Source organism: Coffea eugenioides, chromosome 11 (genome assembly GCF_003713205.1).
Source record: "Coffea eugenioides isolate CCC68of chromosome 11, Ceug_1.0, whole genome shotgun sequence".
NCBI classification, from domain to species: domain Eukaryota; kingdom Viridiplantae; phylum Streptophyta; class Magnoliopsida; order Gentianales; family Rubiaceae; genus Coffea; species Coffea eugenioides.
Genome location: NC_040045.1, coordinates 4765547 through 4782977, shown reverse-complemented (window position 1 = coordinate 4782977; position 17431 = coordinate 4765547). Strand labels below are relative to the sequence as shown.

Sequence of the window (17431 nt, the reverse complement as noted above, 5' to 3'; positions counted from 1 at the left end):
ATGACATTATCAGACAACTTTCTCTGTTCTGCATTTGGTCTTTTCTAAAAGTTTCCTAATTTTCTCTCACTATGAGACGCATATTTCTCATTGTCCATCCTAATAGGTTGACAGCTTGAGCTTTGATCTTTGAATTGTTTTCGTGTATGTTTTCGCTTACTGCAGCTCCTTTTGTTGTAGGGTGAGTAGAAAATCTCCTATAACTAGCAGCACACATCAGTGACTTAGGGCCTTCTTCACCGCAAACAGGGTTTCAACGTAAAATAAGAGAAAAAGAAGGAATTCAGAGAAGCAGGAAACTACAATAACTAAATTTCTCATTAACTTGGGGATAAGTTGATTAGCTCCCCATAGAACAAATAGGTCCAAATCAATTCCTTTTATAGTGTTGAGGATTTAAATTTGTCCTTAAAACTTGTTACTAAGTAACTGCTAGACAACTAGAACTTTGATATAGTGAAATTAGTCAATAATTTGAGTTATTATCCATCGCGCGTTCAATGGAAAGTTCTGTATGATCATTACTAAAATTTTGTTGAATAAAACTGACTATAAAGCAAGATTTAAGTGTGGCATGGGCGTGAATTATTGAGAATGGCTTCACTTTATGGTTTCTTAATTTTTTTTCTCTTTTTGTGCATCTTAGTACTTAAGATTTGAGATTTTGTTGTTTTGAGTATGTAAACAGCGGTATAGACCTATTGCATGGTCAACTAATAGTACTGAGCCAAAGATCAAATGTTGTTTTATTGTTGTGAAACTTCTTTTCAAGTGTATACTTGTCCAAAATTCTTTAGGAAAAAGGAATTGATATTCTTATCATTTACCTATTTGTTTACTATTATATAATGGATGGTCACCAACCAAGTGATCACTCTTTTTCTCCTAAACTATGTTAACATGGTATCAGAGCAAAGTTTTATGAGAGAGAAGTCGCAACTTTCAGTTAACTGAACAAGTTAATGGTCATTATTCATGAGCTATTTTTGTTGCAAAGAATTTTCATGGTCGCCATAGCATTGAACCTATACACAAGCCAGTAGAGTATACATTTCCTTGACATTTTCTCATTTTGACCAATCACATTTTATTGTGTTTGTCTTATCTTTTTGACAAGCCACACATGCCACATATGATTTACATTCTGTTAATCGTATTTGAAGATTACAATTTTAAATTAAACTTGTGGAATGCACTGTGTTCCGTTGAAGTATTCATAATATTATAATTAAAGGTATTGCAGCTTAAAGCATGAAGATGCATAATTAGAGGTGAGAAAGGTAAGGGTATTCAAGAGCTTAATTTACTCATTGGCTATGGTGCCAAACTGAAGATTTTCGAGATACTTTTTGGATATCCATTTTTTCCGAAGAAAGTATGCTCTTGATATAATTTGATGTTGGCATGATATTTCAAATGCATGAATAACTTTTGTGTGTCCCAATTTGAAATTATTCCTAGAAGAGTGTGAGTTGTTAGAAGATCCAGTAGAGTATTGTGGAAAGCCACATTATCTAACTTACACTACAAATTTTTTGCTTTCTGGTGTTAGTTAGATTGAAGGGTGTAAATCTGCAAATTGGGTTGATTCAATTTTAAATAGAGATAATGTGTTTGTCGCTCGAAACTGAGCGGCATGGAAGAGTAGAAACAAAAAGTTGTTGCCAGGTCAAGTGCACAATGTGTGTGCAGTGCTGTTGCTCATGTACATTGATTTGAACTGGTTAAAGACATATGCGAACTGGGTTTTGAGCATAATCAACTTCTGAATTTAGCGTCTGATAACCAATTAGCAATTTATAGTCCATGTAACCTATTATTCCATGAGAGAATGATGCATATGAAAGTTGATTGCCATTATTTTAATTGGGTTGAGTTGCTAGAAGAGGCAATTAGATAATGTCTGGAACAATCTTTAAATTGATTTACCTGACGTTTTTACCCAATTTTTTTGGAGGTTTACTTGTTGGGAGCTTGTAATAAACATGCTACACCTTGAGGATATTCTTGAAATATATATATTTACAAACATACATGTATACATATATATACACACACACGCTTGTTAGTATGTATAGTAGGGCTACCTACTATGGGATAACTCTTGTTGAGTCGGTTCAGTCAAAGTATTTTGGGAAACGTGATTTTGGAAGTCTTGATCAAAGCTGGGCACTGTGTATCTTATGCCTCTACTTTGGTATTACATCATTAGTTCTCTTACTATTTATTGAAGTACCATCCTAAATGATCAGAGTATACAAGACAGATTCAGTTCAGCTCTTCAGATATTGTATTGCTGGGATTTTCTGAGTGTTGGAGTGAGTACTTAGGAGTTCCCATTTGACCATGCAGAACTCATAAAAAATGGTCTAATTTTTTTTTTTTGGTTCTGACAATACTACCAGTTTTTCCTTGAGAAATTCTCTTCTGTGGAAATTTACATTGTTTGCATTTTGCAACATCCTCAACTCTTCCTATTGTGTTATTGTTTCTTTTCAGATTATCTAGTGGGAAAATAAGAGGGGGCCAAGTCAATAAAGTGATTGAAGTTCAGGGGTTGGAGTCATACTGTAGAACTTTTCAAGGGACTCTTGATTTGATGAGTATGTATGGTGGCATTGATTCAAAGTATCAAGAGAATTCAAGACCTGAAGGCGATAAACATGTTCACATGTTATCCCCATTGAATGTGTTAGTGTATCTTTCGGTATGTATATCTTGCTGCTTCCTATGCTTTGTTCCTCTGTTTAATTGTCCTTTTTGACTCTGCCCGCGCTATTGCTTCTTTTGTGTTACTTGATGTTATTGTTGAAACTTGAAACTTGATTTCCCCTCCTTTCTTGGTTGTTTGGACCACTACCTGACTCAGTTCCCACAAGAGAAATGCATCCCCCCCCCCCCGGCTCTTTGGATTAAGTGGAAGCTGATTTATAACCAATTCTTTTGGCGGGAAAATCGCCAATTTAGTCCCTAACCTTTTTTTTATTGTCGATTTAGTACCTATACATTATTTATAGCCAATTTAATCCCTAAACTTATATTTCGATTCCAATCAAGGAGCTTAGCGGTGGCGCCACCGCATAATTTCCATCAGCTCAACCCAAAAGGGGTATTTTAGGAACTTCCATTCTGCAGCCTTAACCAAAATTAACCGAAACCAGTCTTATGAAAAATACCCACCCAAAACCCAAAATGAAAACAAAAATGACCTGTTAATGTAGATTACTCAAAACAACGTTGCTTTCTTCGGCTTCTTCTTACAAGCAGTTTATCTCACTTTTAGTACTCACAGCCTCTTTCTTTTTCAAATGCCTCTTTCTTTTACTTTTAGTACTCAAAAAATGACCTTACCGATGCCAAATGCCTTTTTCAACTAAACCGACAAAAGCTACTTGAAATTTGCCAGCAACTTCTGCTGCTTTTTCTGAAATTTGCGGACAATCGGGTAGGGACCAGGTCTAGCTCTCTCTTTTATCGCAATAATTGCCTCCTTAATCATCTGAAAATCGGCCATGGATGAAAATTGAAAATCGCCATTGCTGAAATTGAAGACCGAAATTTGGATCAGATTCAATAGCGACCTTGTTGCGACCAAATTTGACATGGAGGAGATGGGTGGAAGTGCTGGAGAGGGAGAGGAAGATGGAGGAGGGGGGTAGAGTGGGAAGAGGGAGGTAGAGAGGTTGCGGTTGTGGGAGAGTGCGGCAGTGGAGGTTGGGAGGGGAGTGATGGTGAAGGAGGGGATGTTGGGTTGGGTGTCGGGAAGGTGGTGGAAGAAGGAGACATGGTGGTGTTGGTTTGGAGATGCAGGAATTTGTGGAGCAGAGGAGAGCGGCATTGGAAAAGTATTTGAGGAGGTTGGCCAAGCATCCGGCCATTCGGATGAGTGAAGAGTTGAGGTTGTTTCTGGAGTCGCAAGGAAAGCTGCCGCTGGTGAAACGTACGGATGTTGCGTCGAGGATGTTGGATGGGGCGGTGAAGTTGCCGAAGCAGTTGTTTGGCGCGGAGGTTGTTGCCAGAGTGGTGGATGTGAATGAGGTGGCCTAGCCTGCAAAAGGTGGGAAGGATTTGCTGAAGCTTTTCAAGGAGGATTGAACCTTTTTTTTAATTTTGGTTAAGGCTCTAGAATGGAAGTTCCTAAAATACCCCTTTTGAGTTGCTCGATTGGGAAGCTGATGGAAATTATGCGGTGGCGCCGCCGCTAAGCTCCTTGATTGGAATCGAAATATAAGTTTAGGGATTAAATTGGCTATAAATAATGTATAGGTACTAAATCGACAATAAAAAAAAGGTTAGGGACTAAATTGGCGATTTTCCCTTCTTTTGGCCCCCTTCTGTTTATGAGTAGAAGCATCTGTGAAAGGTTTCAAAGAAAGGATGGATGACATGAGAGAATCCACTCTGGAATTTTGGCAGCAAATTCACTTGGATTTTTTTGGTCAACACTTTTTGATAACGCATCAATCTTAAAGCTATATCTGCCTTTGTAACCATTGTCGGGAAAAAAAAAACAAAGCTAACAAAATATTTTTTAGTTCTGATACCAAATTGAATGCAGCACCAAAGAAGTTTGTACAGTTGAGATCTGATTTCAGAATGTCTTGGCAGAAATCCTAAAGAGTGTAGAGAGAGTTTCGAGAATCTAAGATAGGAGAGGGAAGCAATTGGTGTTCAGGAGAAAGGAAGAGCACGACAAGGAGAAGAAATTCTTGAAATTCTGCTTAGATTTCCTTGCGATTTAATGTGAATGTGAGGCAGAAATTCTTGGAGTTCCATCTAGATTTCCTTAAGGTTTACCACCATGGTGCAACTTCCTTCAATACATAAAGGAGGCAGAATTCAACAAGATTGACTTGATAAAGAATTTTTACCTCAATTTTTTTTTATGTTCCTAAATTCATTTTTTGCGTATATGTGGCTGTGTGGAAGTTTAATAGGCGCAAACATTCTTATGAAAAAGCACTTGACTGCTAAGAGACATTAACAGTGAATGAAGCTGAAAGCTAATAAATGTGAGAAGTCTAATTGGAGCTAGCTGCCAAATTTGGTTTCAACACATATAGAATCCAACAGAAAATCCTACTTTGTATTGTCATGTGACTGACATCATGGCAGGCGCCTACTTCAGCAATCTACTCCAGCATATGGTGAGATTGAGTACCATACTACAAAAACAAAACAGACCATCTATAATAGGAAATTATAGCTGATTGAAATACATCGAAACTGCTTGAAAAATGGAAGTCTGCTTTTACAATTTTCCATTTGCTCATATTCTTGCCTCTGCATCATGCATCAAGGGTAAATATTAGTCCTTAATCACAGATAGCATTGTTTAGGATGCTTTGGACAGAACATGGCCAAGACATAGACATTGGAAAATTGTTTAAAGTTTAGCACTGGCATGTAGATAATGTATATGGTGTAACATGAGCTTTGCATGGTCTCTTTGCAGTGTTTGTTAGCTTATGAAGGAAGTTCTTTGCTATCGGATAGGGCATCAGCTTAATACTGTCCTCAAAACCTGTTACTCCCTCCGTCCCACTTTGATAGTCCTGGTTGTTTTTTCACACAATTTAAGAAAAAGTAGTTAATTTTGTTGGAACAATCAATTTAGATAGCTATTTTCCTAAAATACCCTCACATTAATTAGAGTATAACTTTATGGGAACTTGAATTGATGGTAAAAAAAGAATCAACTCTCATTAAATGGGGTAGGTTTATAGTAACAACAACTTACATTGAATAAGGGTATTTTAAGAAAATTAAAATACAACTACATTCTTCAATTGGAAACTGGACTATAATTTGGGACAGACGAAAAAGGAAAACAGGACTATCAAAGTGGGACGGAGGGAGTATTTATATGATGCACTTTGCAGTACAGAAAAGACACAAATTCTTGCATATGCTTTGCATAATTCTTTGAACGTGCCTTGAAGTTGGCACAGTTTTCACAAGTCATGTTTTTATGGTCGAATTTTCAGCTCTCGCACTTCATTATTATGAAAGGTGATTTTACATTTCTTTTGTATTTGTGGATGGGTATTTGTCTGCCCTTTTATGATACTTACAATCCTGCGTATTCATGCATTTTTTTTTTTGTATCTATCTATTTTATTGCTTCTAATGCCTTATACTGCACCTAATCCAGCATAGATTAACTCTTCTTTGTCATAGTTTTGTTTTCCTTCATAGCTTAGGTTCTTGATTGTAGTTTACTGAAAATATACTGTTCTAATGTGTATTTGTATGTGTGGTAGGCTTATGGTCTGCCTGGTGTATATTCATATTTCTTTTTGTAACTTTTTTTCTTTTCCTTTCAATAGGTGAATAGATCAGGAAAGCTCGAGAACGATGCTCCTCAGTATAATGTTAATGTTGTTTTAACTAATCCGGTCTGTACATTTGTTACTGTTACTTTAAAGTGAAAATTTACCTTTAAGTTTGTTAATAATACCTTATCTTGATTAAATTTGTAACTTTTATCTCTTTTAGGTTGTGTCTTTGGATGAAGTTCAGTTGCAACAGATTTTGACGCTTTGTGATTATTTATCAACGTGTCCAATGAGGGAGAAGTGAGTCTGTTAACATGTCATTATCTGGAAAACGTCTCCGCTTCATGCTCTTGTTTTGTCTGTCATGTCAATATGTTGTTCTTCATCTTTTCAATAGTTCTCTGGCTGGTTTTTGTCTCTTGGTAATGATAGAAGTGGTATTGGTATCTTGCCTTCTTTTCTTTTTTAGTTCAGTAACTGAATGTATCTTCACTCTGATTGGCTAGATTGGAGTTACTAGGAAACAAGAATATCCTAATGAAATGGCAAGTTGTTTTGATTTCTAGAAAAATAGATTTGAGGAATCTACAGCTCAAGTGCAGCAGATATAACAGATATAACTTCTTAGGACATCCTCTGCACATCTTCTAAAAAAAATGGAAAGGACAAAAAACTATTGCCAAATGACCGAGGAGGAGAGAGAATAATGGCTTCGTATCCCTGAAATCCCTTAGATATGGATGCTAAATACTGAAATAGAGGGGAGCACAAAAATACTCAAATGGTCCTAACAACCGAAAATGCTAATCCTTAATGTGTCTGGTAAGTGAAGTTGGTTTAGACTTTAACTACCTTGGAGCAGGCAGCCTTCTGATATTACTCTAGATGACCCAAATACCTAATGTTTCTACTGCAGCAGTGGCTCATCCTCAGCAGTTGTTGAAATTAAAAAAATATCCTGAGCATTCTAATTCTGCAAAACTAGTTCAAAGAGCCATAGGGAAGACATGTCTACTGTGAGACCTTCCCTTGGGCCATGAGCTTTCTCTTCATTGATATACCTTAGACTTAGGTTGGCAAAGGGATTGTTCCTTTTTGAGGAGGTACTGTCTGCCAGCATGATCTCCTTGCTATCTGAAAGAGGTTCCTATTGAATCACATGAGCTATTAGCAAAAATAGAGATTTCGTCAATTGAAAGGAATGCTTTTACTGCTGTGGGTGAACGCTCTAGAAGAAAAGATGTTTGGAACCTCCTGCCACAAGGAAGGGGATCTCTGTATTGAGAGCTTCCTCACTCCCTGCTTTCGGTATATGAACAACTTAAAGTCAAGCTGTGATAATTTACTCATTTTTTTTTAATTTACTGATTATCATAGGATACTTATTGTATGTGCTGGGATATTTGTTATCGTATTTGGCTGTTGTTGTTTAATTATTCTAGGTGCAGGAATGTACATTTCCAGGACAAAATTATGTATCCTCCAAAATGTTTTGAAATTGATACACAAATGTAATTACCCTTTTGTGATGTCTTCAAACATTGTAGATATGGAAGGTATCGTCCTTGGTGGAGTCCTTTAGGGGAAAAGCGCAAAGGTTGGCAAATAGCATGGTGGCACTATGCTCAGGAATCTGTGCTGTCAGATGTTCGAAAGCAGTTGAGGAGAACTTCTTGGAAGTACCTTGGAGAGCGCATGTAAGTATGTTCATTTCGTTGAAAGCTGTTTTCCTTCTTTTTGATTCTATGAACTGCTATGGTGGCATAGATGTTATTTTGTGCATGTTAATAATCTCGTATATAGTTGCAACAGTAATATTTAGATATTAGTTACACATGTAGCAAATTCTTCTTCACATTGGCCACAAAAGCAGTATTGGGTTCTACATTCTATCTTTTTTAAGTTCAAATGTCCAATTTTGTTCTCATCACCATTGACTTGGTATGTATGCATTATTCATACTTGTGTCTGTTATCGATAATAATGTTCGAACTTCATTTCAATGGCAGGAACCAACGCCGGAAGTATATTCATTTGTATAAAACCAAATTAAAATGTCTTCAACAAGATCAGGTATGGAATTTCATTTGTGGGGATTGATGTAGAATTTTTTGTAATACCTTTCTTCTGTTTAATTATTTGCTTTGTATCATAAACTCCATGGCCAATTGTTCAGTGCTTTTTTGCTATTAGTGTTGTAGTCTTTTGTATATATGTATAATCACACCAACAACATGGCAAATGAACTCAATTAAAGTCCATATAAAGAATCAGAATAAGTTGGTAAAATTTATTATGACATTGGGAACCGTTGAAACTATTTATTACTAAGAAATCTGAAAATTAATATTGTTGACAATCTCTCCAATGGGGCCCCAAATTGGTGATATTGTTACTTTCATCATGTTAATGTTTGCCTATAGCCATCCAATTTATTAGATGTGCTACATTTGTTGTCATTTCATAATCTTGCACCTTTAAAATCTTTATAGAAAAAATTATTCCGTTGGAATATGCATGTTCATGGGAGCATAAGATTTTTCCATATGTGCATTTCTGAAAGTAATTCGAAATACATGTCAAAATTAGCATATTGTTAAAAGCTGTGAAAGAATTAATCGTAAATTTGGTGGGAAGACCAGATTTTTACTGGCAAATACAATAGTGCACTAAATATTGGGGGAGCAAATCTCGTCTTCTCATACTTATACTAGTGCAGCTAACGAAAAGTTCAGGGAAAAATAAGAAACTCTGGAAATTTGCTCAAGCATTATTTTGAAGTTGCTTGGAAGATTAACAGCATAGTTGGGGGGCTCCAATGTTTACTTAAAGAGTCTCTATCACAAAGTAATGTCGTAGGAACTGGGAGTAATTCTGTGAACTTAATTTATGTGTTAATTTTATTGTGAAGGCTACTCACGTAATTGCTGTTTCACATAGATATATTTGATTTTGATGTTTATAGCTTTGAACAAGGCAATATGTCATGCTTGCTGCATGAGGATGAATAACTGTTGTTCATAAACATGAACTGGCAAATATGTTTTAACGCTATACAGATAGTAAGAGACTTCCTTGATCATCGCGGATGAAGATAAAAGTTGAGAGCAAGGATATGGGTATTAATCATTCCTGTAGAATCAGTTAAAGTTCTGTAAACTTGGTTATCAATTTGAATTTGTGACAGTTAGGGCTGTCCATCTTTTGCCATCCTTTATGGATCTTTATAAGGTTGGCAAAGTAGAAAAAAAAAAAGGTTAAGAAGTTTTAAGAATTCTACAAGGAAAGAATTTTAAAAAACTCTGAACCAAATGATGCATTGTTTTTGCTGAGGATACCAAGCACGTGACACAGGATGACTTTGTTAGCAAAGGAAAATCTACAAGAATTCTTTGTGCACTGAGAGATAAAGCAAGTTTGAGAAGAATTCCAGGTCAGCTGTTCAAATAATGGACATTGACATTCATAGACATTTCAGAAACAACATTGGCATTGTGGTATCTCAGTTGAAAAAGAAGACAACTTTTTGGAACTTTTGGTCAATGCTTTTAAACTTGGGAAGAATATTCTGGTCTACACAAAGCCGAGGAAAAAGTGAACTTAACAGTTGCTGGAATTTGTTAATTAATTTGGTGTGTTGGAATACAATTAGCCTATTTGGGAGGTAGAACAAATAACATTAGGTGCTCTTTGTTCTGAATGAATAGGAGGAAAAGGACAGGACAGGACAGGAAATGGATGCGTAAAAGTTTTTTGTGTTTGGATTGTTTTGAGGAGGGAGGGGGAAAGGAAGGTATAGAGTAAGTTACTAAAGTTTTATTTTCATCCTAAAATCAGCACAAACATGGAAATGGAGCGGAAGGAAACCATTTTTATGAATTTGTAGTGTAGTACCTAAATTACCCTAATTTCAATCAAAGTTTGGTATTTGATTCCTTTCCTTTCCTTTCCTTTCTGTCCTCATCCCTAACAATGTACTGTCTTTTTATTTTTATTTTTTACATATCTTATCGAAACAAGATGAATGTCTGTTTTGTCCTTGTTGACTCAGTTTTCTTTTTCCATTTGCTTTTGCTTTATCTTTAGAAATGTACAGTTTATGTTAATCTTTTATTTCTCTTGTCAATGACTTCTAATATCCATGTTGTTACATGCTTGCCTTGGCCTTAATCAGGCAATCGAGGAAGATGTTCTTTGTGAGTTGGAGGAAATGGAGAGACTATCTGATATAGACGACATATTAAGTTACAGGTCTGCTGCGGAGCGTGAGATAAAGGTACATATTGTGGTTATTCTAGCTTTGGAGTGTCGACTGAAACATCATTCTCTACATGCCATAGCCCTGTGGTGAATTTGTTTCGTTAAACTTTAGCTCATTGTGGACGTATATCGTTTTGACACCTGTCACTTTTAGCATGTTGAATGATTTTGGGATGCCCTTGCTTATTTTCTTGGGTTATTTTGGTAATTTTCTAGGATTTACTTGCGACTTCATTGTCTAGCCGTGGAAGTAATGGTGCCAACTTTGACATGTCTTTGGAAGATGAGCGTCCTTCAAACAAACCTCGTGGATGGTTGAACTGGCTATCACGCGGCATGCTAGGGGCTGGTGGAACAGATGATTCTAGTCAGTTTTCTGGTGTTATTTCAGATGATGTAATCAAGGTAGGAGCAGCTATTAGGAAACTTGGCACTTATTATTGTACTTATGAAATATGAATGTGACTGCAATGCTGTATTCCTGTCATTAGTTGTAGTCTGTAAGGTTATTGATATTTGTTATTACAGGATATCTATGAGGCAACAAAGTTCCGTCCTGCTCCATCAATGAATGAAGATGCTGCCAAAGCTGATGAAGTCTTCTTATCTTCAATCAAGTTTAACATTCATCAATTTACTTTTACTCTGCAGAGCGTGTATGTTTTTTCTCTTGCATTAAGAATGAATATGACTATGAGAAACACTTATACCTTATCTTGTTTTGTATGTCCATGTACCAAAAGTTGCTTACGGAGCTCCAAATTTTAATTCCTTTAAAGGACTCTCTAGTGATCCTCGAGCAAATACCTGTATAGCGTGCATGATAAAATTCTGGTTTACTTGACACCTTAAGAGTTTTAGGACTATATAGTTCAGAACCTCCATTCCTTGGTTTTATACTTCACCAAATGAAATATGCCATTATTTGTTTTCCTCCCCGGGGTGTCTTTTTACTGGTCAAATGTTTTTAGTAGATCACTGGTATGACAAGGCAAATCAGATGCTTGGAAACTTGGTGTTTCTGCTACGACGTATAAATTGTAATGTCATTGTCTTATTGTTAGCTAATATTTATTGGTTTCTTTAAAAATGACAATAACTTGTAAGTTGCTATCATCTTTTAGGAGATTGGGACGTGCAATTGCTCATTTGATGCTTGATAGTGTTTCCACTGAATGCAAGATTTGGGAAAGATATACTGGAATCACTGCTACAATTAATGCAGTCCAGTTGTTTAATCCATTTAATAATCAAGTTATTCTTATGACAAAGGTTGGTGCTGACTTTCTCAAGTATAATTTATTTAACATTTGATGCAAAATGAAGGCATTACTTCTATGATTGACATTGTGTAAGTAGCATGATATAGGACAATTTACAAGATATCCTGATCGTTCATCCTATCTATACTTGATTCACATTCTTCGTGTTCAATTAACCTGCTGGTGAAATCTACCTGGACTAGCTACTTTCATAGCTATACTTAATCCACACCACATTATGTTTTTCTTTTATAATCATTCTGCAACTATGTATTGCTGTATTAACTTGCCTATGTACCTTTGCATAGCTTTGGCTGTGCCGCCAAAATTAACTGCTCCTTCCCCACATCTGTGCCTTGTCATTAAAGGGTGGTATCATACGCTGGGTCTTCTGTGTTTCATAAGGAATTCAGCATGCTTCTTATTGTTCCATCTTTATCATTCCAGTCTCAAATCCCTCTCCTCTCTGTGTGTTCTTTGCGTTTGTGAGCTTGCTTAATGTTGTGTTTGTGGGTGACTGCGTGAGAGACCTTGCATAGTTTTTGACCATGTGACTACTACATTTAATTACTCAGTAATTGCATACGACCACGAAACTGCCAGGTTGTCGGCAAAGAGGTGGGGAGACTAAATTCTCCCCTTCTTCCCTGGTGCTCCCTGTAAGCTTGTTGTGCTGCGTCTATCTTCTTAGTTTTGTCTCCAGTGGTAACATTCATGCACCTGTAATTTAAAAACATATTCTAATTGGTTCAAGCAAAAATATCCTTCCCAGACCAGATTACTGGTTTATGCGTGCTTTGCAATTTCTCATCACTGACATTAATCTTTTCAGATTAACACCAAGGAAAATGAACTCGACATTGAACCATCCTTAAGTATCCAAGTTGAGGTTCTGCCTCGCAGTTGTGAAGTTAGTTCATCAGTGAAGGTACTTCAGGTTTCCTATTCTCCTGCATTTTTCCCCAATCTGGATTGCATTTTTCCCCAATCTGGATTATCGTCCTTTCTGATATTGTCTAGTTGTGTTGTAATATATTGTAACATCCATGTCTAGGTCAATCTTCAGCCTATTGAAGTGAAATGTGACACAAGATTTCTTATGGATAATCTGGAGTTCTTTTATATCTTCGGCAATTTCAAATTTCAACAGGAAAGGGTAAGTATTCAAGCAATAAGATACGGATTGTAGTAGAAAAATTTATCACTAAAGCATATTTTCTAAGTAATTAATATCATTTGGTTATTCCATGTGATCAAATGAGTAATACTCTTTGTTATTATTCATGTGTTTCATCATGAGATTCGTTTCATATCTGAGATGTACGTTAACTCATACTTTTCCTAAAATTAAGTGTGTATTTTGTGAATGTTTAGTTTTCCCTGCAGGTTGTACTGGTGTGCATGGCTGTACTGCTTATTCCATTCAATGGTAACTCTATTATTGGCTAGATGATCTGGCATTCTTTAGGCACCATCTGAACAAAGGGATAAATAAAATTAAGTACAGTGTATTTTGTTACTTATCTTGAATGTTTAGTTTTCCCTGCAGGAAATTTTTTAATAACTAGGCACTGTACTGGTGATCATCTGCTAACTATCACTTTCACATGTCATTACTTCACCGAACATGCACCTTCCCTTTTTCATTTTACCTCACTTTCCTGAATAAACACTGTCCAGAAACAAATTCTTCTGTTATTTAAACAATGGCTTAATGTTTCTTCTTTGTGGAGAAAGCGCTATATTATAGTTTGTCTCCTCAAAGAATGTGATATTAAATTACACCGCTATGTTGACCTATTCTAGGTGCCTTATACTGTTTGGAACAAAATACTTCGTGTAATTTTGGGTTTGCAATGATTTTCTTCACCTGATTTATTTCACAATATATTTTATTTTTTGGGTTAGAGATCTGGCAAATATATGTTATTCATATGCACTAATTAATTACTTGTCTGTCTTCATGTAGATTCTATCATCAATAAATGAGATCAGTAATGTCCGCACGAGACTCCTGTCTAAAATTGAGTAAGTTCAGTTTTATAATTTGTAACATTTTTTTAAAAAAATTAGCTAGTTTCAGTTTTGAAAATTGAACTCAATGTATGTCAAAATTGCTATTGTGGTTGGACAGGTTTGAGCTAGCATGTATACAAATTTTGTGAATTGCTCTACCTTTTCTCCTTTTTTTTGCAGTTGCATTTTATCAAATCGAAAAAGCGTAATGTGGGATGTCAATCTTGCCTATCTTCTTTTTACGATACCATGGGTGGACAGAAACTTTGAAGAGCACAAAGTGGTAATTGCATGATAACACTCGTTAATTTCTATTTGGATCACTAGCATCACAGGACAATGTTGAAGTGCATAAAATGGTAATTGCATGATAACGCTCATGTATATCACTTTTCTTCAATTCAAGTCTAATTTTTACTTCATTTTGATACGCTTCTTCTTAATGTTTTCCTATAAGCAAAATGTTGGGCCTCAAAAATATAGTTGAAAACTTGCATGGTACTTCCAGTCTCTGGTTTGATAATTATGTTGTCTAGACTTCACATTTAAAAGTGTTGTTTGTTTCAAATCTCAGCATGTTCGTGTTAGATGTATTATGATTCTCATCTACCACAGTTTTATCTAATATGTTTGTGTTTGTTTGGCTGGTTTGGGAATGTCTAGATTAAGAAAATGTAGGCAATTGGTATTTCTGGAGATTTTGGTGGTTCTATTTTAATGTGATTTTGTGAAGAAACATTGAAGAACGGGTTATCAACCAATCGACAATAATGTGAATTTTGAATTACACCATTATTATGGATTTTGAAGTCCTGTCTATGAGAGATGTGAGAATCCTGAGAAATTTCAAATCCCATAGTTGATGTGAAAATAAAGAATAAGAAATTGGAAGTTTGAAGAATTACATATATTTATTATTCCTTCGGCAAAAACCATGTATGCTAGACATACTCTGAGATGATGTTCTTTTAACATGCATAGCCAAAAGACGTATTATCTACCTCGTTGGGCTGTGCATGAAGTCTAAAAACCTTATAGGAGTTAAACTTGTGTAGATTCCTAAATTTTCTATACTCTGAGACGTATTATCTACCTCGTTGGGCTGTGCATGAAGTCTAAAAACCTTATAGGAGTTAAACTTGTGTAGATTCCTAAATTTTCTATACTCTGAGAGTTTTCTGCTGTTATGTTCTTATGATTATTTATCAATATAGATGTGCTGAGAACTGAACATGAAATGGCAAAAAGAAATGGATATTCCTGTGAAATGGGTAGATGTAGTACAAGATGGGTTAGATCTTGCCTTACTAGCACTAGCGGAAGAATGAGAAATTGTGGCCTGCGTAGGGCTGTGAACGGTACCCGTGAACAGTATAGTGGGAAGAAAAGAAGAAAAGAGGGTAAGAAGAAGGAAAAGCAACTAGTCACCTCAAAACTCAAATTTTGTTCATCAATTCTCGAAGTAATGTAGATACACAAGTATTTATAACTAAAAAACTTCCTAAAACTTCTCCCAAAACTGTATTTTAAATAAAAAATTTAACTAGCTGTAGAACTCTAATTCCTGTAGGAAGTTACCTTCTAGCAAAGGACTCCAATTACTCACCTAACATAATAAAGGCTCAAATTCTAGAATTCTCCTAAATAACAGAATATACTAAAGTAATAAATACAGAGAATTGAATATGACTATCACAGACTCCAAGAATCACCATGGACAAACTCCTTTAGACCAAAATTTCTTCTTGTTTGCCAATGAGCCTTTAATTTTATTCTTAGGCTTCCAAAGACGTGAATATGTGTCCAACAATCTTGGGGCTGCTTCATCAGGGTAGGAACTAATTAATTATAAATTGACTTGGACAATTATTCTGCTTCATCAGAGAATTGACTTGGACTGCATTGGATACTCGAGTTTATTTAAAATGAGGCAGTTTGTGGTAGTTGGCTTTGTCCTTGAGATGTTAAAGCTCAGTTTAAACAAAACTGTGTAGTAAGTGAACTGGTTTTAATCCTAACCTCCCTTGGAGAGACGGTTTTGTCCTAAAATCTCCACAACCTACCAACTATAGATACTTTCTAAATGTGTGGTCGGCATGGGTGAAAGCACCTGCATTTGACCATTTAAGTGTTAACAAGTCGTTTGAGGTTGGTCTGCTTTCATGCTGAACCCTAGATGCGAAATGATGCTCAACTCCATAGTATATGTCAAATTACGGTCGAAATAGATGTACTGGTTAAGTTACTTTGAGCTCTGGCTTAGTCATAGCTCTTCTCTATATGCAACATAATTTCAATTTAAGGTATAAAAGGCTCAACTAGAATATCAACTATAAATTGCATAGAGAAGGAATCTTGAGACAATTGCTACAAGGAAGAATCTGTTGCTAATATGCTGACAATATTAACATAGGAATGCAGCAAGCCAAAACAATCAAAATGTTGAAATCACCAGAAGCTAGACAAACATATAGTAAAGTTTTAGATTCATCAATCTGACAAATAAACCATGGCACCATGTTGCTATTTTGATCTACGACACTTCAGTTGTTTCAGCTTGTTGGTTAGGAAACGCTATGAGTTTTCTTATATATGCTTGAAGCCTTCAGGCTTGCATCTTTATTTGTACATATCACAATTTCAGCATTTTGCACTAATCTCAAACTTAACAATTGGCAGGTAGTAGAACTCGGAGATTTCACATTTAAATCTAATTTTAAGAGGGGTTCTTTGGCTTCTGATCTGCAAGGTCATTCTCACCGTCATCTGAGTGACTACTTGATCTCCAGTTCCGGTGATTTCTTCCCTTTGGGTTTTCAACTTGATGATTTCTATGATCACTATCAGCTTAACTTTAGCAATTTTGAGGTCAGGATTCCATACTCTTCAGTTCTGCTGATGGTTTCAAAATGAAATTTATAGTAGTTTCAAGTCTATGTTCATACTATAGAACTTAAAGCTGTTTCAAGGCTGTAATTTTGAAATTGTGACTTTCAGGTTCTAGTGTCAATCCCTTGTTCAACTGAAGCCATCCCAATTTTCGAGAAATTGAACTTTTCAGCGAACTTAGAATCTTGCATTATTCCAGATGAGGCAGTATTGAAAAGATTAGATGTAAGTATGTATCGCTTTTTCTATTTCACATTATTGGCTTTGCTAATGCAGAGATTTTCTTAGAACTGCTTTTCTCTAAAGGCATCATGGGCAATTATTCCGCTCTGTTTTGTCTATTAATTGTCACATTAGGAGGCTTCGTAGGATTTCCTATCCTTGATGTTTTTACCATATCTTGTTACATAAGGCAACAAGTTTCACACTTGCATATTATATTATCCAACCATTTTGAGGCATTTACTTAGGGCTCATGCCTTTAAGCCCTCATTAAAAAGCAAGATGAAACTACTATTCTTTATACTGAAGGCTGTGCTGGGAGAGGGGGGAGGATGGTTTGTGATTGGCAGGGCAGCAATCATGCCAAGCAGAGTGGTTTTTTCCCAAACGTGAACATGAGCTGGATCTCCATCAGACAGGCATGGCCAGGGTTCCAAAGCCGCCAGTTCCAGTTTGTTTGAAAGGCAGAATTGTCACGCCTCGGGCCCACAGGCCCAAGACACG

General features: G+C 36.0%; 1 protein-coding gene across 1 annotated transcript in view; it reads left to right on the top strand.

Annotated features, from left to right (window-relative positions):
* The window catches only part of LOC113751717, a 50200-nt gene that overhangs the window by 10788 nt on the left and 21981 nt on the right, over positions 1 to 17431 (top strand). Inside the window, 15 exon segments of the mRNA XM_027295827.1 lie at positions 2500 to 2707; positions 6330 to 6398; positions 6499 to 6578; positions 7826 to 7975; positions 8288 to 8351; positions 10453 to 10554; positions 10755 to 10943; positions 11067 to 11194; positions 11663 to 11810; positions 12633 to 12728; positions 12855 to 12956; positions 13770 to 13828; positions 13997 to 14099; positions 16496 to 16684; positions 16814 to 16930. Coding sequence (XP_027151628.1) covers positions 2500 to 2707; positions 6330 to 6398; positions 6499 to 6578; positions 7826 to 7975; positions 8288 to 8351; positions 10453 to 10554; positions 10755 to 10943; positions 11067 to 11194; positions 11663 to 11810; positions 12633 to 12728; positions 12855 to 12956; positions 13770 to 13828; positions 13997 to 14099; positions 16496 to 16684; positions 16814 to 16930 — 1804 coding nt within the window.